Source organism: Brachypodium distachyon, chromosome 3 (assembly GCF_000005505.3).
Source record: "Brachypodium distachyon strain Bd21 chromosome 3, Brachypodium_distachyon_v3.0, whole genome shotgun sequence".
NCBI lineage: Eukaryota > Viridiplantae > Streptophyta > Magnoliopsida > Poales > Poaceae > Brachypodium > Brachypodium distachyon.
Window position 1 is genome coordinate 55,111,927 of NC_016133.3, and position 23,601 is coordinate 55,135,527.

At 46.0% G+C, this 23,601-nt stretch overlaps 4 protein-coding genes across 7 annotated transcripts; 3 read left to right on the forward strand and 1 right to left on the reverse strand.

Annotated features, from left to right (window-relative positions):
- Positions 1 to 164: 164 nt before the first annotated feature.
- LOC100823680 (cinnamoyl-CoA reductase 1) lies at positions 165 to 2,019 on the reverse strand. Of its 2 annotated transcripts, none has more exons than XM_003570321.4 (5): positions 1,774 to 2,019; positions 1,533 to 1,687; positions 1,260 to 1,442; positions 819 to 1,174; positions 165 to 673 (listed from the first exon to the last, which is right to left on the reverse strand). In XM_003570321.4, the coding sequence occupies exons 1-5, from the start codon at positions 1,931 to 1,933 to the stop codon at positions 496 to 498; spliced, it is 1,032 nt and encodes a 343-aa protein (XP_003570369.1). In that variant the 5' UTR covers positions 1,934 to 2,019; the 3' UTR covers positions 165 to 495. The 2 variants fall into 2 exon arrangements, with proteins under 2 accessions (XP_003570369.1, XP_024316494.1); XM_024460726.1 differs by having other exon boundaries at positions 541 to 683.
- A 990-nt stretch (positions 2,020 to 3,009) lies between these two features.
- Positions 3,010 to 9,447, forward strand: LOC100823064 (translation initiation factor eIF-2B subunit epsilon). Of its 3 annotated transcripts, XM_003570319.4 has the most exons (15): positions 3,011 to 3,214; positions 3,282 to 3,521; positions 4,162 to 4,476; positions 4,812 to 4,919; positions 5,054 to 5,246; positions 5,590 to 5,852; positions 5,974 to 6,103; positions 6,187 to 6,260; positions 6,387 to 6,632; positions 6,712 to 6,785; positions 7,442 to 7,533; positions 7,832 to 7,914; positions 8,433 to 8,504; positions 8,635 to 8,760; positions 9,111 to 9,447. In XM_003570319.4, exons 1-15 carry the CDS (start codon positions 3,074 to 3,076, stop codon positions 9,153 to 9,155), a joined length of 2,202 nt encoding a protein of 733 aa, XP_003570367.1. In that variant the 5' UTR covers positions 3,011 to 3,073; the 3' UTR covers positions 9,156 to 9,447. The 3 variants fall into 3 exon arrangements, 2 of the variants coding, with proteins under 2 accessions (XP_003570367.1, XP_014756607.1); XR_002964602.1 differs by lacking the exon at positions 9,111 to 9,447 and having other exon boundaries at positions 3,010 to 3,214; positions 7,832 to 7,936; positions 8,635 to 8,697; XM_014901121.1 differs by lacking the exons at positions 3,011 to 3,214; positions 3,282 to 3,521 and adding an exon at positions 3,613 to 3,696.
- Positions 9,448 to 10,372: 925 nt separating this feature from the next.
- LOC100840331 (putative F-box protein PP2-B12) lies at positions 10,373 to 12,780 on the forward strand. Its single transcript, XM_003572886.4, has 3 exons — positions 10,373 to 11,227; positions 11,364 to 11,485; positions 12,026 to 12,780. The coding sequence occupies exons 1-3, from the start codon at positions 10,934 to 10,936 to the stop codon at positions 12,624 to 12,626; spliced, it is 1,017 nt and encodes a 338-aa protein (XP_003572934.1). The 5' UTR covers positions 10,373 to 10,933; the 3' UTR covers positions 12,627 to 12,780.
- A 349-nt stretch (positions 12,781 to 13,129) lies between these two features.
- On the forward strand, positions 13,130 to 20,824 carry LOC100840643 (F-box protein PP2-B10). The gene is made up of 4 exons (XM_014901122.2): positions 13,130 to 13,825; positions 14,076 to 14,206; positions 15,544 to 15,682; positions 20,009 to 20,824. Exons 1-4 carry the CDS (start codon positions 13,472 to 13,474, stop codon positions 20,480 to 20,482), a joined length of 1,098 nt encoding a protein of 365 aa, XP_014756608.2. The 5' UTR covers positions 13,130 to 13,471; the 3' UTR covers positions 20,483 to 20,824.
- The last annotated feature ends 2,777 nt before the right edge of the window (positions 20,825 to 23,601 follow it).

The window sequence follows — 23,601 nt, forward strand, 5'->3', positions numbered from 1 at the left end:
ATACTTTGTGTTCAACAAGTATGTAAAAATAAGGTATTGGCACTCAAAATACCTCATTTTATTATCTACTCCCTCTTTCCGGTATTAAGTATTGCTATTTTGCCACGTACAACTAAAACATGTCTAGATGCATGCGTATCTGGAAAAAACTGTGACACTTAATATCGGATGGAAGGAGTATATTAATTAGACGAACGTAGAAATGATGTGTAAAGCACCGAAACATATAAATAATCTGTACGGCTATCTAGACAAACTATACTCTGCGTATATTGTATTTCGAGCCATATTTTAGGTGTGTCGCCGCACCTTGCCATATTGGTGGATCCGCCCCTGTGTCCGGTTCACCACTTTAGATTGTGCGCACGAGAGTGATCAAGGGACGACGGTTGCCACTAGCCCAGTATATATGAGAGCCGTACAATACATAGCGATGTTTATTAATTTCATCGGGGTGTATATATATAATCTGTCCCTGGCGATGTATATCTTGGTTCACAGACGCGAACGCTTGGGCACCGGACCATGAAGCGGCAGGTGGCCGTTTCGCTGCAGGGACACGACTGTCTCGTACAAACTTTCCTCCAGAGGAGTGAATTCCAACCCCAAGTCTCTCAGCCTCTGGTTCGAGAACCTGTACGGCTTCGCCATCGGCTTGCCGTCATCTTTGCACCTGTCAGTTGCTCCCGCCAAGAAATCAAAGATGCAAGAAATCAGTTCTCAGTGAGTCAGTGTCAGCCTAAATATAGTTAGTTGTCCATTTCACAGTTGTATGAGAAATGATAAAACGGTACGTAGAATATTGAGTTGGGCTGTACTTGGTGGGGATGGGATAATCCGGGCAGAGGTCCCTGAGGAGCTGGAGGAAGCGTTGGCGGTGCAGCACGGCGTCGACGCAGAGGAAACGGCGGCCGCGGGCGTCGGGGCGCTCGTAGACTAGGACGTGGGCGCGGGCGACGTCGCGGACGTCGACGTAGGCGGCGACGGCGTTCGGGTAGAACGTCCTGGCGCCCGTCAGGTAGATGGCGACGCGTCTGTTGCTCGCGTTGAGCGTCGGCTGCAGCATGGGACCGACCGTCACGCACGGCACCACCACCGCCAGCTCCAGCCCCCTCCTCGCCGCCTCCTCCATCGCCGCCTTCTCCGCCATCATCTTCGCACAGCAGTACATGTTCTGCATATATATATATATGCGTGCAGATTAATTGCTTCTGTTTACTCACGAGAGTTGAGAGGGAATTAGCTTGTTTGTCAATTACGCCTGTTTGTTTGCAGAATTCGTAGTCGCTCCAGAAGGTCTCGTCGACGACGGCGTCGGGGCTGCGGTTGGGGTCCATGTGGACGGCGCCGTAGGAGGAAGTGAACACCACGCGCCGCACGCCGGCGTCCGCCGCCGCGTTGATCACGTTCCTCGTCCCTTCCACGGCCACCGGAACCAGGTCCTGCAAGCAAGTACGCTCAATTACGGCGTGTCTGCACTGCACAGGAATTGCAGACACAAGAGTGTGAGAAGAGGCGCTGCATGCACGTACGGGGTCGTCGGAGACCGGAGAGGCGACGTGGAAGACGCCGTGGCAGCCGGCGAAGGCGGCGCGGAGGCTGCCGTAGTCGAGGACGTCGGCGCGGCACAGGGCGAGCCTCTCCTTCGCTCCCTCCAGTGACAGCAAGTGCTCGTTCTTCCGGTCCGCTTCACAACAAAACCAATCGATCGGTCATTCGAGATCGCCATTAGAAACTTGGTGATAATATCGATGATCGGTGTTGAGTGCTTACCGGGAACCCTGGCGGTTCCACTGACGCGGTAGCCACGGAGGAGGAGCTCCTTCACCACCCACGCCCCGACGAAACCTCCTGCTCCCGTCACACAGACCAACTGCTGCTGCTGCTGCTGCTTCTCACCATGCGACGACAGGGCGCTGGACGGCATGGACATGGCCCTGATTCTTGGAGTACTCTTGGTCGATCTTAATTTATTCCTTTTACAGATTACTGGCCAATAAATAAATACTCTCAGGGGCTAGCTAGTGCAGGAGCATATATGCATGAGACGACAGGGGTATATATAGTACTACTGCAACTCTGCAAGCAACAAGCAACGAAAGTGCTAGACTGTTTGGTGCCTATCTAATTAATACTCCATCTCGTACGAACGAATTTTAGAAAATATTTTTGTCGTGCGTACGAATGGATCCTATCCGCATCTCACCACCGGGTACACTGTACTGCCTAAGCACAAATTTCACGTGCGACAGAACTGAAAGCTCTACGTGCCTAATCGTTTGTACGAACGAGATCCTACAATACGTCCCGCTAGCGAAACCGGGTGTTCTGGCAATGGGACAACCATGTTCTTCCCCACGGGTAAAATCAGCTGCCGCCCATCGTCGGCGCGCCTTATTACTACACATTCACAATTTCACATTTCAGCTGTCTACCGGACACGCTCGAGCCAACAATTAGGTCACCTTATAATTTAGCTGGTGAGCCTGGTGAGACATCTATGCATGCATGTATGATAGGTGACGACGCATCTCCACAGGTATGATGTATCCATACACCACATCATGTATTTGCAACAAGAAATACTGCGGGCCAAAGATTCAGCGAACACAGACTGAAGCAGTAAAACCTCCTCAGTCACATTTCTACACGAACTTTTCTACTTTCAGATGTTTCAAAAATAACCTTTAGTTGTCCATCCAAAAATATAGGAAGCCATCAACGTTGAATAAACTAGGGCCAGAAAAAATCCCCTAAAATGACTACTCTATTGGATTAGATCTTCACCTTCACCACAACATCCAAGAAGGATCCGTAAGTCACAAATGATCAGACAAAAAGAGCTTCTGCAAGCTAAACAGACGGGCCGTATTACAATCCACGTTACCAAAAAGAGAGGAGAACTCATGTCCCTTCAGGCCCACATAATTAAAGGGCCATTGAAAACGGCCCAACTCCAAAAGCCCGCTACGATCCACTCCCCCTCCGGCCACACTAGCGGAACTACGGCGGCGACGACGGTGCGAGCGACCAAACCTAAACCTCCCCCCTCCCGGTCGCCGCCGCTGCAGCCATGTCCCAGAAGAAGTCGCGCGGCGGAGCCGCCGGCGCCGGCGACGACGCCGAAGACCTCTCGCGCTCACCCCTCCAGGCCGTCCTCCTCGCCGACAGCTTCACACTCAAGTTCCGCCCCATCACGCTCGAGCGCCCCAAGGTACCCCCAAACCCTACCGAGCCCCAATTCCGCTCGCGCGCTTCCTGAATTATGCTGCCCCTCGCAGGTGCTGCTTCCGCTGGTGAACGTGCCGATGATCGACTACACGCTGTCGTGGCTGGAGACTGCGGGGGTGGAGGAGGTCTTCGTCTTCTGCTGTGCGCACGCTCAGCAGGTCAAGGAGCATCTAGAGGACGCCGGCTGGACTGGCCAGCCCGCGGCCCGGGAGATGGCCGTCACCGCCGTTGAGTCGCACGATGCCATCAGCGCAGGCGATGCTCTCCGCGTCATGTACGGGCGTGGCGTTGTGAGTTTCCGAACTGCGACCATTCCTGTCGACTTATAAGTTCTGCAGTGTTACTTTGTGTTAGTGTTATTATTTGTGAACGATTTCTTAGGTAGACGGTTGATTAGAAGTGGTAGTGAACATATACATCAGACTGAAGCCTGGGGAAAATTGGAACTGCCATTCCACAATCAAGGTAGGAAGGTAGACAAATATGAAGTCACTTTACATCTTGTACAGTGGCCTTTCATTTGGTACTGGTTGCTTCAGTAGTAGGGATTTGGGATAGGATGAGGTTGTGATGAAAAGAAAGGATATATTCTTTGTCCAGCCAGAGCAAAATCTGTGCAGAGTCTTCTACCAAATGATGATTATCTTGTTTAAGGTTTAAACTATAACGTTGTACATAACACATTAGTCTAGCACCATTTAGATATTCGAGAGCTTAGCTGTGTCAATGCTGCACGTACCTGATAATTTTGTCTTGCGTCTTGATTTTGTTGTCGAACTAGCTGCCCTGCTGCAGCTTGTGCCAAGTTCATATACATAGTGCACAGTCTTGCTTTCTTGTCCCATTTTTGTTATTTCACACACTGACAGTGTACCTGCCCTTTTGTTTGCACTTTCAGTTGTTTGATGTATCCCCTTCCTTTTTATGTAGATACATGGTGATTTCATTCTCATCAGTGGTGATACAGTCAGCAATATGAGCTTAAAAGATGCTCTCCAGGAACACAAGGACAGAAGGAAAAAGGACCCACTTGCTGTTATGACTATGATTATTAAGCATTCAAAACCTTCAATCCTGACGCACCAGACACGTCTGGGAAATGATGAAATTGTTATGGCGATAGCTCCTGAGACAAAGGAGCTACTTTATTACGAGGATAGGGCAGATGGCTCACACCTATGCGTGACAATAGATAAGGATATACTGGCCAGTAATCCTACTCTTCAGTTACATAATAACATGGAGGTTTGCTTTGAAACTTATCTTTACTCCTATAAAGATGTCAATCGGTGGTCTTCCATCTTGACATATTATATTTGACATCAAAGTTTGAGGGAGAGCAAGTTATAGATGGTTTATCTTGGCACAGAGAGCAGTTTATAATAATATTTAAAACATGGAGCATTTTTTTTAATCTGTTGCAATGCATGGTGCTGCACTAGTTAGTACAACAAGGACGTATGTTTTTCTTTTGGCTTTATTTTGCTATGTTGTTGCAAAGCCATGCAATAGTATTCTTCAATACTCCAAATCCAGCTTATATTGCTCATCTTGTTTAAATTCTTCTTATTTTCTGGCAGGATTGCTATATTGATATCTGCTCTCCAGAAGTCCTTAGTCTTTTTACTGATAACTTTGACTATCAACATCTCAGGCGTCATTTCGTAAAGGGTTTACTTGTTGATGATGTAAGTCCATTCACCACTAGTTGACCTCCATACGACAAGAAAACATGATGCTTGTTCTTAGTGAAGTATCATCAGTGCTACCTGCCCTGTCATGTCTGTTTTGTAACAAATGAATGGCCTGCCGATCCTTTCAGATTATGGGGTACAAAATCTATACTCATGAAATATGCTCAAGCTATGCCGCAAGAATAGATAATTTCAGGAGCTATGATGCAGTGAGCAAAGATATAATACAAAGATGGACGTATCCTATGGTGCCTGACGTGTTATCCTTTGGTAACTGCCATGAAGTAAAACTTCACCGGCAAGGAATTTACAAGGCATCAGGTATGTGTAAAAAGATATAATTGCACAAAGATTTGTTTCCATTCCCTTGTTTGGATGTTGTTCCTTGATTCTTCAAAATGCAGATAAATTTGTTAAATGAATATGTTTTTATATGAATTTTGTAAATGGTTGCAGATATGATACAGTATGAGTTAATAATATTTTTAATTTTTAATCTTTATTAAGTTCGGCCTTGTTGATATTATACGGGCTGGTTTAAAGTGTGATTTTGTTGTCTACTGGGCATTATTTTTACTTATCATTTAGGCCCATATCTATCTTCTGCTCCTGTAAATTAGATAATATTACCTTTCTACATATGAACTTTTCATGTCTTCTCCAGATGTAACTTTGTCGCATTCTGCACAAATTGGTGCGAATTCCGTTATTGGCAATGCGACAAGTATTGGGGAGCATTGCAAGATATCAAATTCGGTCATTGGGGCAGGCTGCTGTATTGGGAAAAATGTTATCATTCACGGCTCCTATATATGGGATAATGTCATAATTGAAGATGGTTGCAAAGTGAGTAACTCATTAGTCGGTGATGATGTTCATTTAAGAGCAGGAGCTATTGTTGAGCCTGGCTGTATATTGTCATTCAAGGTGTGTTGCTATATTATTATATTTCTATACGATCCACTTTTCCAGAATAAACTAAGCAAATTGTAATTTTCTACCAACAGTCTTGCTATCATTGAGTACAACCTTATTTGCACCATTTCAGATTAAAGTTGGAAAGAATGTTGTTGTTCCTGCATATTCAAAAGTGTCACTACTTGAGAAGCCTTCAAACGAAGATAGCGATGAGGAGCTTGAGTATGCTGACACTAATTCTGGAGTTACAGATAGTCCACGTAAGTCTGCATATCCCAAAAAAATTTCAGTGTTCTTATGATGATTTGGACCTGTAACCCTTGGTGAACTGGGTTTCTTGCAGCCTTTTCCAGCATGAGGAGTAATGCTGGCCGCCCTGCCGTTCCTTCCAAAGATGATGATTTAGGGGCATCTGAGGTATTGCTCTATTCTTAGTTGGCACACGATTTGTTTTTATGCATGCTTGAAGTTGCTGTTGGTTGTGGGGATTGTCATGTCTTGATAAATAACCGCTGGGGCTGCTGTCTTAATGTTATTGCATAGACTGGAACCTCTGGTGTCCTTGGTTACATATGGGCAAGTAGTGATACTGGAACTCAGGAGGATTGGAGACAATCAATTGCTCCAATTCCTAAAGAAAAACTTCAAGAGATGCAGCATGCTGTTTCTGTTGACGATGACAATGGCTCAGAGGAAGACTTGAACAACCGTCAATATGAACAAGACCACGACGGTGATTCTGAGATTAGTGTGGTTGAGGATGATGATTACACTAAGTTTGAGAAAGAGGTTTGTACTTAGTCGTATATAATTGAGATTCTCATATTCTTAATTTCCTTATTGGCTTTTGATGAATGTTACTACTTAGGTTGAAGAGACGTTCCAACGCGCACTGGATGGCATCCATGAAGATAATTTGATACTAGAAATCAACGCGCTCAGGTCTAAACTTGTTTCTTTCTGACTGACGGGTGTGGAAATTTCTACATGTATACAAGTGTTAACACATATAAATAAACCATCCTTTGAATATGGTTTGTCCTGGGCGACATTACTTACTCTTAGCATTCCATGATTCTTTTTTTTTTTTGAAAATGCAGTAATGAAAATGCAGGCAGATGAAAGGGAAATTTTACATCAAAACATATTTTGGTTTGTTTAGAATAAATAAAATCTTCATATCAAGATAAGTACCTTTTTTTTTATTATGGAACATTCAACTCGCTGCACAGTCATATTCCACATAACCTTTATGTTGCAGGATTTTTGCACCCATGCTTTACATGCCATCTAAAATGACAATTTTTTTCACTACACATGTGAAGTTAGATTAACATTCTGTTGCACAACCACTATTTGCACGTGTAGAGCAGGATGTTATCTGTTCTTGCAGTGTCTGTTTTAATTTTATGGCTTGAATGTAATTTATTAGTTGTTCTCTTTGATTTTTTTTTCAAATGATTTTCTTTTTGTTTGGTCAAAGTTAGGTGCAGCCATTTTTATATGGTTGCTTTGTCGATTCTAGTTTTGTCTATCTTGTTGTTATAGTTATTATGGCTGATTGCATTTCTTTTTGCAACTTTGCGTTTATATTTCAGATTGTCTTATAGCCTTCAACATGCGGATTGTGCTGGAGCAGTTTTCTATTCGGTCATGAGAAGTGCGTCAGTGGCTGCACAATCTACTAATGGTATGTGATGAATGTAAAATTAGGATAATGATCTGATTGGTAGGTAGGATATTCGGTTGCTTAATTTTAGGAAAAAGATCATGTGCACAGAGAAGATTTGCTTAGATATCTTGTTTTTGGAAGGAGACCTATAGCATATTTCACGAAGCATTACATTTCCTCTATTCCAATCATGACCGTTTCAGGAATACCACGAAACTTATGGTCTTGCATCCTTTTTTTTTATGCTGTAGTAGCTTTTATATCTGCTGACAGGTAATAAAATTTTATTTCCCTTGCTTCCCCACTCTTTATACAGATAATCTTCTAAAGACAACTGCAGATGCACTTGCCAAGTGGAAGGACCTTTTACGCAATTACACGAAGACAGTTGATGAGGAGGTATAGCTTGATTTTGTACATGGTAAAACATAAATAGCATGCTTGTTATACCTAAATACATCAAGTTTTTTATCAGTTTGAAATGTTGTCGTATCCGTTTCTTTTGACGAGAGAAACCAGGATTTCCACATGAATTGTTGAACATTTCATACGACTCTTGGAAGATATCCGTTTTAATTGTGAACTTAGGGCCAGTTTGAAACCAGGATTTCCGCATGAATTTTGACAAGAGAAACATGCACTCTTGAGTCTCTTGACTGCATTTCTACTTTCTTATAAGTTCCTTTGTTATTGTGTGACTTCTTTACGAACCTCATCATAAGGCAGGGTGTTCCTTCAGTTTCATTAAGAAGAATTGTTTGGCCAAGTTAGTCCGTGGGGAAAACTAGGCCAATAAACTTACGTGCCACGATTGATTAGAGGACAACATTACATTGTGACTTATTGTGGTGTTTCTGTCCTTTGATATTGGATATGGGGTCATGGGCTAAATGAATCATTTCTTGGTGGTGATACAGATGGAAATACTGTTGAAGTTTGAGGAAATGTGTCAAGAGACCACAAAAGAATTTTGTTCACTGTTTTCAAAGGTAAAGAACTATTTAATTGCAGATAAGTTCTATTTCATTTTGGTTTTATGGACCAATATATAAATGTACCACTACTTTGGAATTGATGATCCATTTATTTTTGGTTTTGATTATCCTTAATTGAACACAGATCTTGCCCTACCTCTATGATAAGGATGTAGTTAGTGAAGATGCAATTTTGAGATGGGCAGAAGAAAAAGAAAATGCCGACGAGGCTGATAAAGTTTTTGTTAAACAGTCTGATGCTTTTATTCAGGTATGTGTGCTATACTAAAGCTGAGTTGTCTTTTGTTTGTTCATTCTGCGCAAGATTTACAAAACCAGTGGAAGTTATTGCATTACTGTACCAGTTTTCAGTTCACATAACTGGATGGCTTATTTCTGTCAATCTATCTCTTTTGCCTGATCTCTAATCTTCCATCACGGGCATATATTTGAATTGTGCTTCTTGTACTATTACACTTGATTCTTTGCTGCCTTTTTGCTTTAAATTTAACTGTTTGTCATCTTATTCATTCAAATTACATATGATTGCCAAAAGGAACTTCCAGTGCGATTATCACTTATCTATTATGCTAATCTATGTGAATTCCTTTTCTAATTCAGTGGCTTAAGGAAGCTGAGGAGGAAGACGACGACGAAGAAGAGTAGAGTTCGAGATCATAGTAGTTGCATCCATTTGAAAGCTTGGAGGAATGCAGTGTTGTGCAATTTGAGTGGTTTCCTGGTGAGTTTGCAACCCGGGAAGTTTTGGAAGCTTGAATTTGTTTGTACATTACATAATCACAAAATTTTGTTCCTAACCAATTGGAGGACAAAAGAGAGAAACATTTTGCCCAGTAGGCAGGGGTTGAACAACTGCAGAGTGTAGATATGTTACATTCGTCTCCATGCTTGCTTTTGTTGATGCTTCCATTAATTCAAGTTTATTTTGATGCATTTATTTTACTGTCCATCAGTTCATGTGTTTCTTTGCACCCAGCACTCGCACAAATCTTTAACAAAAGCTTAGTAAGATATGGCCCCTTTTCCTGCTCTTCTTTCTGCTGAGAAATGTAGTGGGGAAGAAAGCAAGGGAGTCTTCCTGCCCAAAAGGCGGCAATGGATCATGTGGGTTGCGTAGATCCGGCACTAATCTTACCTCAAAAGGGGCACGGTTTGTGTTAAAGTACGTTGTTTTCTTTGCTCAGATCCCTAAAAGCCTATTCTGCTTTGTGCAACAACTGAACAAGGGGCTGCAAAATCAAAGGTCGATAGAAAAGAGTTGGAAAATACCCCGTCCTTCTGGTCTGTAGGGAAAAAAAAAAGCCCCTGTTTGAATGAATGAGCAGGGTCTGCGCTAAGCAACCTCTCCTCCGACCTCCCTCTTCTGCATGTGCAGTTTTAAATTTATCCAGTCCCCTTTTATACCGTTTTTAATACCTGTACATGGAATGATCGTGTATATTTTGTGGTGTTTCATGTTCTGTCGATATTTTTTACGGTATTAAACCTTCTGAAATTTCGTCTTTGTTAGCTTCGTCTTATCACCTACCATGACATAGTTTGGCCATGCATGGTTATTCAGGGATGTAAACGTCAGTGCACCAGGACTACAAAAGTGTAACCTTTCCTGGGTAGAACTTCTGATGTTTTCAAGACTAGAGCAATACTGTAGTGTTTTCCTGAGTATTACTGATCATAAACACTATACTTACTCTCATTTTGAGCACCCCCGAAATAAAAAAAAATATTGATTTTTTTCTTCCATAGATGCTGACGTTAACATTTAAACACATGAAAGATCGTCTTACAACATGATGACATTCGTGGCCGCTCAAAAAAGTCTTTGCCCTTATCCAGTGAAAATTTTCCAATCCTCTATGGGAATCGAATCGTGTACCGTCAAACATTTCAAAGTGCTCCAAATGGGAGAGAATATGCATCGTTGCCCAGAAGAAGACGTGGATGACGTTGAACAGCGGTCGCTGCATGGGTTCCAGTTTCAGGCTGATGCATGCTAAGGAAGGAAGATAGGAGGCAGTTACGAGCACGCGTGTCACCAGCCTGTCGACCGGAAAGCCCCCAAGCATGGCGTGTGCGGGGCACACCAGATCCACCCCCCTTTGAAGCAAAAGAAGCTTCGTTTAAACGTTTTAACAAACCCAGATCCGAGTCAGCACATCATCGAAAAGCTACAGCTACAATAGCTAACCATTGCCTTGAGCCGCTCCCCACCCCCCTGTGCCCGCGCCCGTGAGCGGTGAGCCTTAGCCCTTAAGCTTCTCTCTCCACGGCTCCACCTCAAGCTTTTCGCAAGCTCTTATAAGAAGCCCGCCGCGCGCCGCCATTTTCCCAATCCATCCGTCAAGCCCACGTGCCCGATCACGTCAACCAGCAAGTACTACTGTTAGTTCGAGTCAGCGGAGGACGCCAAGAAGTATTAATTCATGGACCGTGTGGCGGCGGCGATGATCTGCCGGCTGCCGGAGGAGTGCGTGGCGCACGCGATCGCGATGACGACGCCGGGGGACGCGTGCCACTCGTCCGCCGTGTCGCCGGCGTTCAGGGCCGCCGCCGACTCCGACGCCGTCTGGGACCGCTTCCTGCCGCGCGATTACGCCGCCGTGCTCGCGCGCGCCGACGACCACGAAGACGACGCCGGCGGCGGCCGTGAGTACTCCAAGAAGGAGCTCTTCACGCGGCTCTGCAGCTCCCCTGTCCTCCTCGACGGCGGCACCATGGTACGCTTGATTAAGCGCTAATTTAACTATTTCTGGTCGCTAATTCACTAGCATTGTGAGCAATTAAGTGGATGTTTAATCAGTAATGCTGCAGCTGACTGATCGATGCTTGTTGATCTTCGTGTGTTTAATTTAGAGCTTTGGGCTGGAGAGGCGCAGCGGCGCGAAATGCTGGATGCTGTCGGCGAGGGCGCTGAACATCGTGTGGGGAGACGACCCGGCCTGCTGGAATTGGACCGCCAACCTTCCCGGATCGAGGTAGATAACACCATTTCATACCATTTCAAAGAAAAGAGCTTTTTGCTCTTTTCTGACTAGTCTGGCTACGAGCATCATGCATGAGCCGCAGAGTTAGAAAAGAACACGTACGAGAGGCCATCTTGAGAAATATTGTTGATTTATTTCTGAGTTGTCTGATTAAAAAAACAATTTGGCCATATACTGAAATTTTTCACAACCTAGCTTTAGTCCAACGTTACTTGTCTCCTAACTCCTAAGTACATCGCCGGTCGCCGTGCCACTGCCGCCACACATTCGCATTAACAAAGTAGCAGTAGATGACAATGTATGTGTGTTTTTGTTGACCGAACAATTTAAAAACTAAACAAGCGCGGTGCACGTACGGCTGCACGCATAGTTAATTCTAGCTAGTAAACGTACCATGCATGCCATTACTAGCTAGATCGCGTGGCACGTCAGCTTCCATGCATGCACGCGTATATATACGTACGAGATATACTCCTTTTTTCTGATCACGTCCTAATTAAACTTGATTTAACTGATCGATCGATGATCTAGGTTTCCCGAGGTGGCCGAGCTGGTGGACGTGTGCTGGCTAGAGATCACGGGCAAGCTCCAGCTCTCCCTGCTCACCCCAAAGACCACCTACGCAGCCTACCTCGTCTTCGCCATCTCCGACGACTCCTACGGCCTCGAGTGCAACATCGGCATCCTGCCCCCAAAAGCCACCACCACCATCATCCTCCCCAGCTCCGGCGCCACCAACACCCACAAGCCCCCGACATCAACGGAGCACACGATCTGCCTGCAGCACTTGCAGGGGGAGGAGGAGGCGGCGGCGCACCGGCGGCGGCAGGAGTACGTTCGGTGGCCCCGGAATAAGTACTACGGGATGATGAGGAAGAAGGTGACGAGGGAGGCGGATCACGACATCAAGTGCCCGCGAAGGAGAGCCGGTGATGATGATGATGATGATGATGGACGGTGGTTGGAGGTCGAGCTGGGGGAGTTCGTTGTGGGCGGTGAGGATGAGGAGGAGCCGCTGCTGGGGGTGTTGGAGGTGTGCGTTAAGGAGGTGGAGTGCCGGCGGTGGAAGCGAGGGCTCATCGTGCAAGGCATCGACATCAGGCCCAAGCACACACTAGCAGTAGCTAGCTAGCGGATCGATTGACATGCATGGGATTAATGGTTGCTTCTTTTTCTTCATTCCTTTTCGGAGGAAGAAGTGCGGATTATTTTAGAGCAAAAGATATGCAAGAACGTGAATCTCTAACGGTGAAATGATCAATCGTCACACAGTGCGCGCCAACTAATCAACTTATACACTCGGAATCGTGGATGCACGTACGTTACGTTGTCGTACCAAAAGGGCTTAAGATTGATCCCATTTTTCTAATATGCATGTAACAGCAGTGCATGCATGGTTCAACTAGCGATCGATCTGGTGTGGCGATCAGAATTCAGAAGTTACCTCAAGTACTCTGAAACTAACCAGAACTGTCCAAGTATATGCTGCTTGTTGTATTATATACTATATATAAGTAAGAGTGTTGCATTAATGGCCATAAAAGTTACACTACTAGATATATTCTAAATAAAAAATAAAAGTTACACTATGACAATTTCAGGTAATCAGTTTTTTTTTTTTAGTTAGACGAGGAACCCATCCCAGAATCAATATCGATGATGATCATATGCGGTTGCGGAGACCGGCCTACATAAATTATTTCCAAATTAATAACCTTCGAAAATAAAGGTAAATTAAAAACAACTAAAATAAAGCCTACGTGCGGCCTTGCAGGAATTCGCCTGGCCCATGGACTCTCTCTTCGGTCTCTCCTTCTCAAGTTTTTTTTTTTGACCAGTCTCTCCTTCTCAAGTTTGATTTGATTTACGTAGGATGCACGGTGTCCACTAAGAAAAGAACGTGACATGCACGGTTCCCCTACCAGGCTTTCCAATCTAATGGGACCACCTGCTCCTACATAGGAACGTCGATCCCCAATGGCCCAATCGAGTCCTCGTCGGAACGTCCAAAAACACACCATGGAGATGGAGACGCCGGCGGCGGCCGGCTGCGAGTGCGAGTGCGAGATCGACCGCCTGCCGGAGGAGCTCCTGGTGCAAGTCATCTCCCTCACGTCCCCTCGTGACGCCTTCTGCGCCGCCGCCGTCTCCCGTGACTTCCAAGCCGCCGCGGACTCCGACGCCGTCTGGTCCCGCTTCCTGCCCGGCGAACTCCCGCGTTTCGCCAAAGGAGTGCTCCCAAAACCCAAACCCACGACGCCGCCCATGTCGAAGAAGGCGCTGTTCGAGCGCCTCTCCGGCCAACCGGCCCTCTTGCCGCAAAAATCCACGGTACGTGTTATATTATGAGGAATACTTTTTCTTTTCACCAAGTTATTATGAGCAATACTTACGGCTGTTGCTAGATCGATCCATCGTCCATGGCCTAACAGACTAATTGATGATCTCGTTGTTATTTATCCGATCCTAAATTCTCATCGTGATCTTAATACAAATTTAAACTAAAACCGTGAAAAGAATTTAGTAATTTTTCTGCTGCCACTGATCATATCTTATTCCTTTGTCCACTACGTACTTGCAGCGCATGCAGCTGGACAGGGCTACCGGCGCCGAATGGTTCACGCTGTCGGCGAGCGGGATGCAGATTTTACGGCGCCGGTACTTCACGACGATCCGCGTGGACCCATCTAGGTGCACCACGAGAGGCAGAAGGTCCGTCCATTTCCAACTTCAATCCTCTTCAAAGAAAAAACTTATCTTGCATGCAGCACATTCTTAATTAACTAGTCAAGTGCACATTCTTAATTAACTAGTCAAGTGCCCGTGCGTTGCAACGGAACAAAAAAACTGATACATGTGAGACTCAAATACACGTCCTTTTCATGTCGAAGATGTTTATCAACATTGTTTTCTCGATAGATTGTCAAGTCCTGCAAAGGGCACTATCTACGTCGGATTATGATGCGGCGGCGCTGGGAGCGATGTTCAATTGTTCAGAGAAGTCAAGTATATTCTTCATATGTTCTTCGTGTATTCTTCGGTCATGTTTTGTCCTTGGCCGGCTCATGCGTTAGCCACTTTAGGGTCTTGTGGGTCTCAAGCCGAAAATTATGTGTGGCTTGACTCCTTTCCGGAGGATGTAATCCATCTGGTGGCTGGTGATATTGCCGCGCCTACAAGTTAAAGGAATGGCTGCGCACGTTCTTAAAAAAAAAAAGAAACCAAAGAAATATTCCTCAATTAAAAGTAATGTTAAGGCACTCTAGATAAAACAAAATCAAGTTCAGTAAAAAAAACACTTCTAGGGAAACACATTCCAGAAGTAACCATGCACAAAGAAAGATAACATGTACTTGGGACAACTGGAACTTTGGAAATTAAGATCTCGATACCAGCCATGACATAAGGGACCATTCAAAGACATAAATCCGTTATCTGGATATGGTTTGCCACTTGGTGGACAGCAGTATCCTACCTGGTTGATAAAAAGTCATGAATGACAATGAGTATTGCAGCAAGGTTAAGTGATATGTTTTTTTTACAATTAAGGAAGAATCCACAACTATACCTCAACATTAGAATCAATGTCATATATGCAGAATACATTTTTTATTGGCGGTGGGTCTCTCCCAGGGAGTGAGAGAATTAAGAACCGGAGAAATTAGGTACATGAATTACAAATGAAGCAGCACTGCAAAAGATATAATTAGGACTTACTTCTCCTGCTGATGGATAAGGGCATTGCACTGTGGGTCATAATCTTAAATTCAGTTATTGGATGACCACAAATGAAGCTATCAGGAAAGTATAAGTTATAAAATCTCCACAAGATCATCCACCAAGCACAACCTTCTTGATGTTCCCACAATATCTAAAGTTGATTGTTTGAAATAAAGAGGCAAGGCCTAGACACAAAGAACAGACATCACTGCATAGTAAATAGTTCATGACATAACCTGCCTGAAATATTTCCTACTGCATAAGAAAGCAGTGATAGTAAATGCTGACAGATCATATAGCTCTACCATTCATTAATTCGACATTTTTAGTGTCAGGATACCATCTCAAGTTCTCAACACATACTGCAATGTGTACATCGGGTTTTATTTGGTACAAAGAAATACTCACCAGTCGGTCACGAACTGCTTCGAGGCCCAGCTGCAGACCACCTTATGGAAATCCTGTACTGCAAAAAAGAGAGGGAAAATTCAACACTGAGTTGTTGTTGAGTCAGAAATTCAAACACAACCGTCAAATATCTGGAGCAAATGTTTTGTACAAGTGAAGTACAGAAAGGAAAACATGAATGAATAAGGATAAAGAACAAGAGCATTCTACTTTCATCTTTGTCAAATAATGATTGTTCAAATTTTCTACCAGTACGGCAAGCACCCCAGGCAGATTAGGTACTACTTGAGCATCTAACCGAAGCAAACATTTTTGTACTACCATATCCTGCCTCTGTTCAGATGGTAACATCCTAAACTTAATGTTCATTCCAGTAAATCAAATGAAACAGTTTCTTCCCAAATGTCATTGCTAACCAGATTACTAATATTACAGTAAATGGTAATGCACCGAAACAGTTAGTTCATCACTGAGTTGGCCACTCGGTTCATTTCCTGACTGAACAACAACACCCTCGATTCTATTCATATCGCCAAAATATATTCACTTGCAGTAATTTAGCACAATGCAATGAAGCACCCATTCTATAACACAAAATCAAGCTCACGGTTAAGAACAACCGCCTCTTACACTTCGTGCCACTGGTGGCTCCGCCTTGGACCATGGTCGATTGACCTCATGCGTCGGGCGGTGACAGCCGGCATGACGGGAAGAAGAGGAGGGAGCGCGGGCCTGTGAAAGATCGGTATGGTCGGCTAGAGGGGGGGGGGTGAATAGGCGACTAACAAATTTTAATCTTTTTCTTTTTCTTTTCTAGAAAGATACAAACACTTAACCTAGGGTTTACTAAATTCTCTAAAGGTAATGCAACCCTAGGATGAAGTGCAATAGCCGAAGCAACTAGATAACAAGAATGTAAAGGGTAAGAATGGATACCACACGAGAGACGAAGATTTCACCGGAGTTCCACCGATTGGGATAGGTGTATGTCTTCGTTTGGAGGAGTGCTCTACCACAAAGGTAGAGACGTCACAAAGGCTCACTCTATTCTCCTCTCACGGCACCACAAAGGTGAGTGAGCTCCACAAATGGCTTCCTTGAAGGCGAAGACCGAATCTTTACAAACTTGACCGGGGCTAGCTCCACAACTCAATTGGAGGCTCCCAATCCAATCCTCAAGCTCAAAAATCCCCAAGGGAAGAGCTCAAGGCAACCACTTCCGTCTAGGGCTCCCAAATGCCCAAGAGAAATGAAATCCACAAGAGAAACAAGGGGAATTAACTTTGTGACTTGGTGAAACTCTAGATCTAGGTTTTCTCCTCCAATTCTCAAAGAATCAACAAGGGGGAAGTTTTATGGAGGGAGATCTAGTAGAATGAAGCTTAGGGAGTTCTTGGGAGAGAGGGGGCTGTTCTTTGCTTCGTGCTCGGGCAAAAAAACCGTTGGGGACGAAGGGGTATCTATTTGGACTCCCCAAAATCTAACCGTTATGAACTGCGAGTTCCAGGGGCGGAACTTCCGCTGGTCACCGGAAGTTCCGGACCTGTTCCGGCTCAACTTCCAGAAATCCACAATGGATTCCAGTAGCGTTGCGGACCTGGTCCGGAGGTTGGGCGGAAGTTTCGGTGTACCGGAACCCCACCGGAACTTCCGGACCTGGGCAGGCAAATGCACACCAGTTAGGCTCTAGATTTGGTTCTCTCTCACTTTCTGGGTAGGCTTTATGTGGCTGTAAGATGTTTGTTTGTGTACGTGAAAAGCGATTCACCCATTACCTTCCCATGTGGACTCCCTCTTAATAGTACGGAGTTCCTACGACTCAATGACCGAAAAAGCCGCTAAAACTCCACTACACTTCATTTTCCAACTTGAGGGCATCGAATCGTTTTGCGCCATTTGATATCAAATTTGAAATACTTAATGCACGATTAGTCCACAACACATGTTGTCATCACCACGAAAATTAACTAGGAGAGAAATGCCATTTTAGCCTGCGGCGGCCAGAGGGACGCGGCAACGGTGGTGGAGACGTAGGTGGCTAGGTTGTGGCGGTCGTGGCGGAGCGGCAGGAGGATGGGGAGGTCTTGGTTCGGCGCCGGAGGAATGGAGGACCCGCGCGAGACGGGGTGACGTGCTGGTGGCGCATCCCCTCCACGGCGCCCCTCCTGCTCCCTCTCCCTCATCTATACTCCACCCTTCTCTCCTCCATGCATTCTCCAATCCAGATCTTATGGAGGCCGCATCCCCATGGATGGCTGCCCCGGATTCGAGGAACGGCGACCAGGGCCCCGGACCAGGAGGAGGAGGCCACCCCAAACCTGTCATCGCCGGTGCAGGACGACGGCCGGAGACCTCGATCGGGATGGCCGCGAGGTTGTCATCGATGTGCTTCGCCATCAAGGCGTTAATCGTGGGCAGACCCAGCCCTATGGAGGAGTCAGGTGCGGGAGAGAAAAATGGGAACGGTGGAGGTGAGGAAACCTAGCGGGTTCTCGCTGTGACGTACGACAGATTAGAGGGAAGGGGAAGGGGAAGGGGCTCGATGAATGGAGCGGACCGAAGGGGCAAAGGGAAACATTTGAATGTAAACAGTATAGGAAAATGCCAAACAGTTTCAGTATATGCTTTATTCTTTTATTCCCGGCGATAGATATTCAAACCAGCAAAAATATTTGCATGAACAACATTATAATAGGACACAGTTTTCAGACAAGTTATCATTTGGAACAAAAGTTAGTCAGGTAAAATATAAAGATGTGCCCCTACTGTAGCATGCAAAAGAAATTCCCCACCATACCTACTGTAACAGATGTAACAAGTTATCATTTATGAATGCACGTCAATAGAAAAATGTCCTATGTGGTTTCTGTAACAGAGTTTTTATCAAAACTGCTGCTCCAAAATATAATTGTTCCTATATTTATTTAATCTGATAAGGGTTCGAGAGGATCCATTAAAGGCCTGGAACACGATTTCTTTCAAACTTTATAGAAACCACATCCTACTACACCGGAACATGTTGGCTCTACAATTCGAGAGATCACTGAATGATGATTATTATATGAATTATTTTTGGAGCATTCTGGAACCTTTTCCGCTACTTCCTCCTTAATTAGTTTTCTGAAAGACCAAAGCTCTATCATGCAAAAAATATCGTAATATTAGTTTATAGGAAGTCAGTGCAGCACCTTCCAGCCTAAAAACATCTCTTTAGTCGAATCAACAAAACCCTGTGGCCGGAGTGAGAAATGTATTTTAATAAAACCAGTCAAGAAAGAATGCACATTATGGAGAAATGTACTTCGATTGGGATTGGGAGAAATGTATTTTAATCAAACCAGTCAAGTTCAAGTTCAGTTTTGGACTTGAATAAGGAGTTTTGGACCTGCAAAAAAAAGTTCAGTTTTGGACTTGTTCAGTCCTTCACTGCATATTCGTGTGGAGGAGCAAATCAGTGAATCACCAGAATACTGAAACTGAAGTAGAGAAGGTGCTGCTGCCGGTCTTGCCGCCACGAGCACTCGTCTCCTCGCGCTATCTCAGGTCAGCCCGTCACGAGACCACGCCCTGCCTGCGGCGGCATGGTCTAGCCGTGCCTGGTTGCCAGGAGACCGAAGGGGACAAAAGAATACTCACAGATCCTCTCCTCCCAGCTACCGCATGCTTGACCTAGGACATGGGCTTCTAGAGGAGCAGGAGCATCCTGGTCGTGGAGGTAGAGCAGTGGGGCGAGGTCCTCGGGCATGAGGTCATGCGTCATCCGCCCATCACGTCGAAGCCCATGGTTGCGGGCGGCAGAAGGGTGGGCTGGGGAGCCGGCTCAGCCTTTGTTGCCGGCGTGGTCTGGATTGGGAGCTAGTCAATTGGATCGGGAAGGGGGTGATGGATCGTTAATGGCGGCGGGGAAGCTGCTGATTGGATCATGATTGGATCCGATGACCAGCGAAGATGCTGCGAGGTGAAGGACGGCGGAGTTCATGGCGGCGGGGAATCGGATGCGAGGGAAGGAGGTTGCGGGAGGAGGAGGCGACGGAAAAGCAACCGACGGGGCCGTGGCCGGATCAAGGTCCCTAGCGGGTGGTTTTGTCATCGGAGCACGCGAGGATAGAGGTCGGCGGCTGCTGAGATGGGGAACAGAGGCGGCTGCGCCGGAGGTGAGGAATGGCGGCGGAGGAGGGGAGAATCCTATCGATATCGGGAGAGAAGGGTAGGTAGCGAGGGGATCAGTTTTTTCTCCGTTCTCGTTTTATCGCGCGTGGGTGGGTCAGACGATGTACGATGGACTAACGTAACTGTGAATTAAGGAATAGTAAAGATTGTTTGCACGTACGTCTCTAATCTAGGTTCTCTCACGCATATGAGATCTACAACATGCCCAAGCTGTAGATCGGTGCCAAGGTCCAGAGCAAGGTGCTCCCCCGAAACACCACCTACGCAGCGTACATGGTGTTCAAGTTGCCCGGAAAATTCTACGGGTTGGACTTCCCGTACCAGGAGGCGTCCATTGCCGTCGGTGGGAGCGAATCGACGGTCACCCGACAAGTTTGCCTGCAAGGCTATATCGACGATGAGGATCAGAAACACGTCTTGCCAGGTCATTATGGGATAATACGCCACCCTGAAGGGGTTCCTCCGGGAGGGGAAGTTGTTTTCCCTCGAAGGAGGGACGACGGTTGGATGGAGGTGGAGCTGGGTGAGTTCCGCAATGACGGCGGCGGCGACGACGAGGTGTCCATGTGCTTGAAGGATGGACACACCGGGACTATGATAGGACTACTAAATCCTCGGAGGAGTAAGCTTGTGCTGTGGGCCATTGAGCTTAGAAGTAAGCAACGAAAGACAACCATATTGTATGATTAAGTATCGTCCAGGGTGAAGACGACTTTATTGGAACGAGATGGTTTAGTTTTTTAGCGGTTCTCATTTCCTCGTTTTTGCATTATTATTTTTGTTCGAGAAAACGGTACTAATTAAGTTCTTTATCACCAAACCGGCATGTGATGTGCCTTATTTTTCACCAAAAAAGAAATAAAGTTATTTCATTACAAATAATTTAAAGCCGTACATGAGATTCGCTTCAACTACAAAAGGGATATGATGCAAAGATGTTGATCAAAAGGCTATTAATGTGGACTGAGAAATAACTATGTATAAACTGGCTATTTTTTTTACATAATACGTTTTTTTAATCATTTTCTAAAATAATACACTTTTTTCAAAAATTTCAAAAATAATACGGTCTCGGCCTTGCGCAGGCCGAATGTAACCAGTCGGCCTGGCCCAAGCCGATTAGGCCCAGTCGGCCTCGGCCAGGCCGACTGGAGATAGGGTGCTCAGCGTGCAAGGCCCCCACGAGGCGCTCGGCTTGGCCCAGACCGACTGAGCCCAGTCGGCCTCGCCTTGGCCGACAGGCCAGTCGGCCTAGCCGTGGCCGAAAGGCACCTGGTGGGCCGCGGGCCGAATCTTCCTTTTTCATTTCCCTTTCCCTTCCTCCCTTCCCATCCACCGTTTTCCACCTGGTTTTCCGGCCACCGTTTCCCGCCTCTTTTTCCGCCCACCGTTTCCCGCCTCGTTTTCCCGCCAGCGTTTCCCGTCTCCTTTTCCCGCCACCGTTTCCCGCCTTTTTTCCCGCCACCGTTTCCCGTCTATTTGTATCTTCTGTAACTATAAAAGACCGTCCATGGTATTGAAGTGTAGTCTCACCATTTCGTCTGGGAAGATGTCGTCCGACTTCCCAGATGATCGTAGATTTTGGTCAGGTATGTCCCGTGAGCTATTGTGGTTAGCCAGTGATTTCAAGGTAGACGATAGGATAGTTCCATTGGACGAACTCATTAGTAGTGACACCCTACTAACTGAGCTGGGTCACCAATTATATAGGTGCAATTTCCCATTGAGAACTTCTGCAGAGATACGACAAGAACTGCTAAGGTTGCACGAAAGGTGAAAGAAGCACAGTGAAGGTAAGAGTGAGTCATACCTACAATGGGCTAGAAAATATCCATTGTTATGGGTTGAAGAGGAGGAATCCGACGAAGATATCTTCATGCCAAGTAAAACGTCGTCCAAGGGGAAGAGTACTGCACCGTCGAAGCGAAAGAGCACATCATCGTCCAAGGGGAAGAGTACATCATCGTCCGATGAAGATATCTTCATGTCAAGCAAAACGGGTAAGAGTTCTTCATCGTCCAAGGGGAAGAGTACTACACCGTCGAAGGGAAAGAGCACATCATCGTCTAAGGGCAAGAGCGCTTCATCTTCGTACGGCTAGAGTTAGGTTATCTTATTTTAAGTTGTCGGTTTTAATTTCAGTCTTTCTATTGCATATGTATTTCAGTCCTGCCGTTTTTTATTTGCAAATGTAACTTGAATAAGAATGCGAAAAATAGTAACATGTCTCTCTCATACATAGGTAGAAATATGTCTCATACATAGATAGAAATATGTCTCATAAATAGGTAGAAATATGTCTCATACATAGGTCCTACATGCAAATATCAGGCACGGTGTCTGGGACGACGTTCCGGGGGTGCCTGTGGCGTGGTCCAGCCATACCTATGAGGTGGCACAACGTTGCGCGGAGGAATCACGGACCCATCCTCACGATACTGTGTATCCTCCTGTGTGGGGTCTGGTGGCGGAGTATTGAACATCCAGCTGTGTTGGACAGAATAGTCCTCTCCTTGAGCGTGATCCTGCTCACTACCCCAGGAGGGTTCGGACAACGACGACTGATGCCCGTAGGCTCCTGCATGTGGGAAACTACTTAGCATTAGGATTGTGTAGCAGTCATGGTAATGAACACAATAGATACAAATATACATACCCTGTGGCTGGGTCTGTGGACGAAACTTGAAGTTCATCCTGGGACTCTGCTGGTGCTGCCACGCCGAACCTCCAGCCTGAAAAGAGGGGGGCTGCTGCTGCCACGCCGAACCTCCAGCCTCAAAAGAGGGCTCCTGCTGGTGCCAATAGTCGAAAGAAGATTGCGGCTGGTGCCACGACGAACCTCCGGCCTGCTCAGGAGGTGGTGGCCTGGGCGTCGACTGCTCTGATAGACGTGGACACGGGTGGTGTCGGAGGTGCGGTGCTTCCTGCTGACGTGGCCGCTGCTGGTGCGTGGAGGGATGAGGGGGCCGTACGGATGCCTGGTGGTGAACGACGTTCGAAGTGCAGCAAAGACCACCGCTCCAGAGGCTCGTGCTCTATCCACTGCTGAAAGTTTTTAATCTGCCTCCCAACCCTTCTCCTAGTGCCGGGTGGGTCAAACCCTGGCAAGTGACAAAGCCCAACAGGTTCTTCCTCAGATGGTCCTGTTCCAACTGCTGTCTGTGCAGCCACTGCTGCTACATGTGCTGCTACCGCTGCGTTTCGTGCCGCTCTCCTCTCCCTAACATGTTTCTTCGTGAACTCATCAATATAACCACGTATCCTAGTGTACTTCCATTGTTGGTTCTGTTTGCAGAGTTTCTTGAATAGATTCATAAGTGACTTGTTCTTGAACTACGAGAAGAAGTTGGCCTCCAAATGCCGCATGCACCAACGACTCTGCATGTCCTGCCATGGAGTTTGTTCATCAGGCCCAGGGTTTGTAATTGTCCTTATCGCACTGAGTATGCCTGCATGTCTGTCATGAAGGATGCACACATTCGTCTTATCATGCACAACTGCTCTCTTGAGCTGCCTGAAAAACCATAACCAACTTTCAGTGTTCTCACCCTCCACGAAAGCAAATGCGAGCGGAACGATTTGATTGTTGCCGTCTTGACCAATGGCGGTCAAGATCTACCCCCTGTATTTGCCAGTGAGAAAAGTGCCATCTACGCATATCACCGGTCGACAATGATGAAAAGCTTGGACGCATACACCGAAAGTGAAGAACAGTCGTTGGGCACCCTCACAGTTGGATACTCTGGGTGCAGGAAGTGTTGGATGTCGACATAGGTGCCTGGATTACGGGCTTGCAGTGTATGGAGGAG

Excerpts from the sequence above, each read along its gene's own strand:
- LOC100823680 (XM_003570321.4), bottom strand. The coding sequence starts at position 1,933 with ATGTCCATGCCGTCCAGCGCCCTGTCGTCGCATGGTGAGAAGCAGCAG. Across the intron at positions 1,688-1,773 it reads TGGAACCGCCAGGGTTCCCG|CGGACCGGAAGAACGAGCAC; the intron begins GTAAGCACTCAA and ends TTTGTTGTGAAG. Across the intron at positions 1,443-1,532 it reads CTCCGGTCTCCGACGACCCC|GACCTGGTTCCGGTGGCCGT; the intron begins GTACGTGCATGC and ends ACTTGCTTGCAG.
- LOC100823064 (XM_003570319.4), top strand. The coding sequence starts at position 3,074 with ATGTCCCAGAAGAAGTCGCGCGGCGGAGCCGCCGGCGCCGGCGACGAC. Across the intron at positions 6,104-6,186 it reads TGGAGTTACAGATAGTCCAC|CCTTTTCCAGCATGAGGAGT; the intron begins GTAAGTCTGCAT and ends GGTTTCTTGCAG. Across the intron at positions 6,261-6,386 it reads ATGATTTAGGGGCATCTGAG|ACTGGAACCTCTGGTGTCCT; the intron begins GTATTGCTCTAT and ends GTTATTGCATAG.
- LOC100840331 (XM_003572886.4), top strand. The coding sequence starts at position 10,934 with ATGGACCGTGTGGCGGCGGCGATGATCTGCCGGCTGCCGGAGGAGTGC. Across the intron at positions 11,228-11,363 it reads TCCTCGACGGCGGCACCATG|AGCTTTGGGCTGGAGAGGCG; the intron begins GTACGCTTGATT and ends TGTTTAATTTAG. Across the intron at positions 11,486-12,025 it reads GCCAACCTTCCCGGATCGAG|GTTTCCCGAGGTGGCCGAGC; the intron begins GTAGATAACACC and ends TCGATGATCTAG.
- LOC100840643 (XM_014901122.2), top strand. The coding sequence starts at position 13,472 with ATGGCCCAATCGAGTCCTCGTCGGAACGTCCAAAAACACACCATGGAG. Across the intron at positions 13,826-14,075 it reads TCTTGCCGCAAAAATCCACG|CGCATGCAGCTGGACAGGGC; the intron begins GTACGTGTTATA and ends ACGTACTTGCAG. Across the intron at positions 15,683-20,008 it reads CCTTATGGAAATCCTGTACT|ATCGGTGCCAAGGTCCAGAG; the intron begins GCAAAAAAGAGA and ends CCCAAGCTGTAG.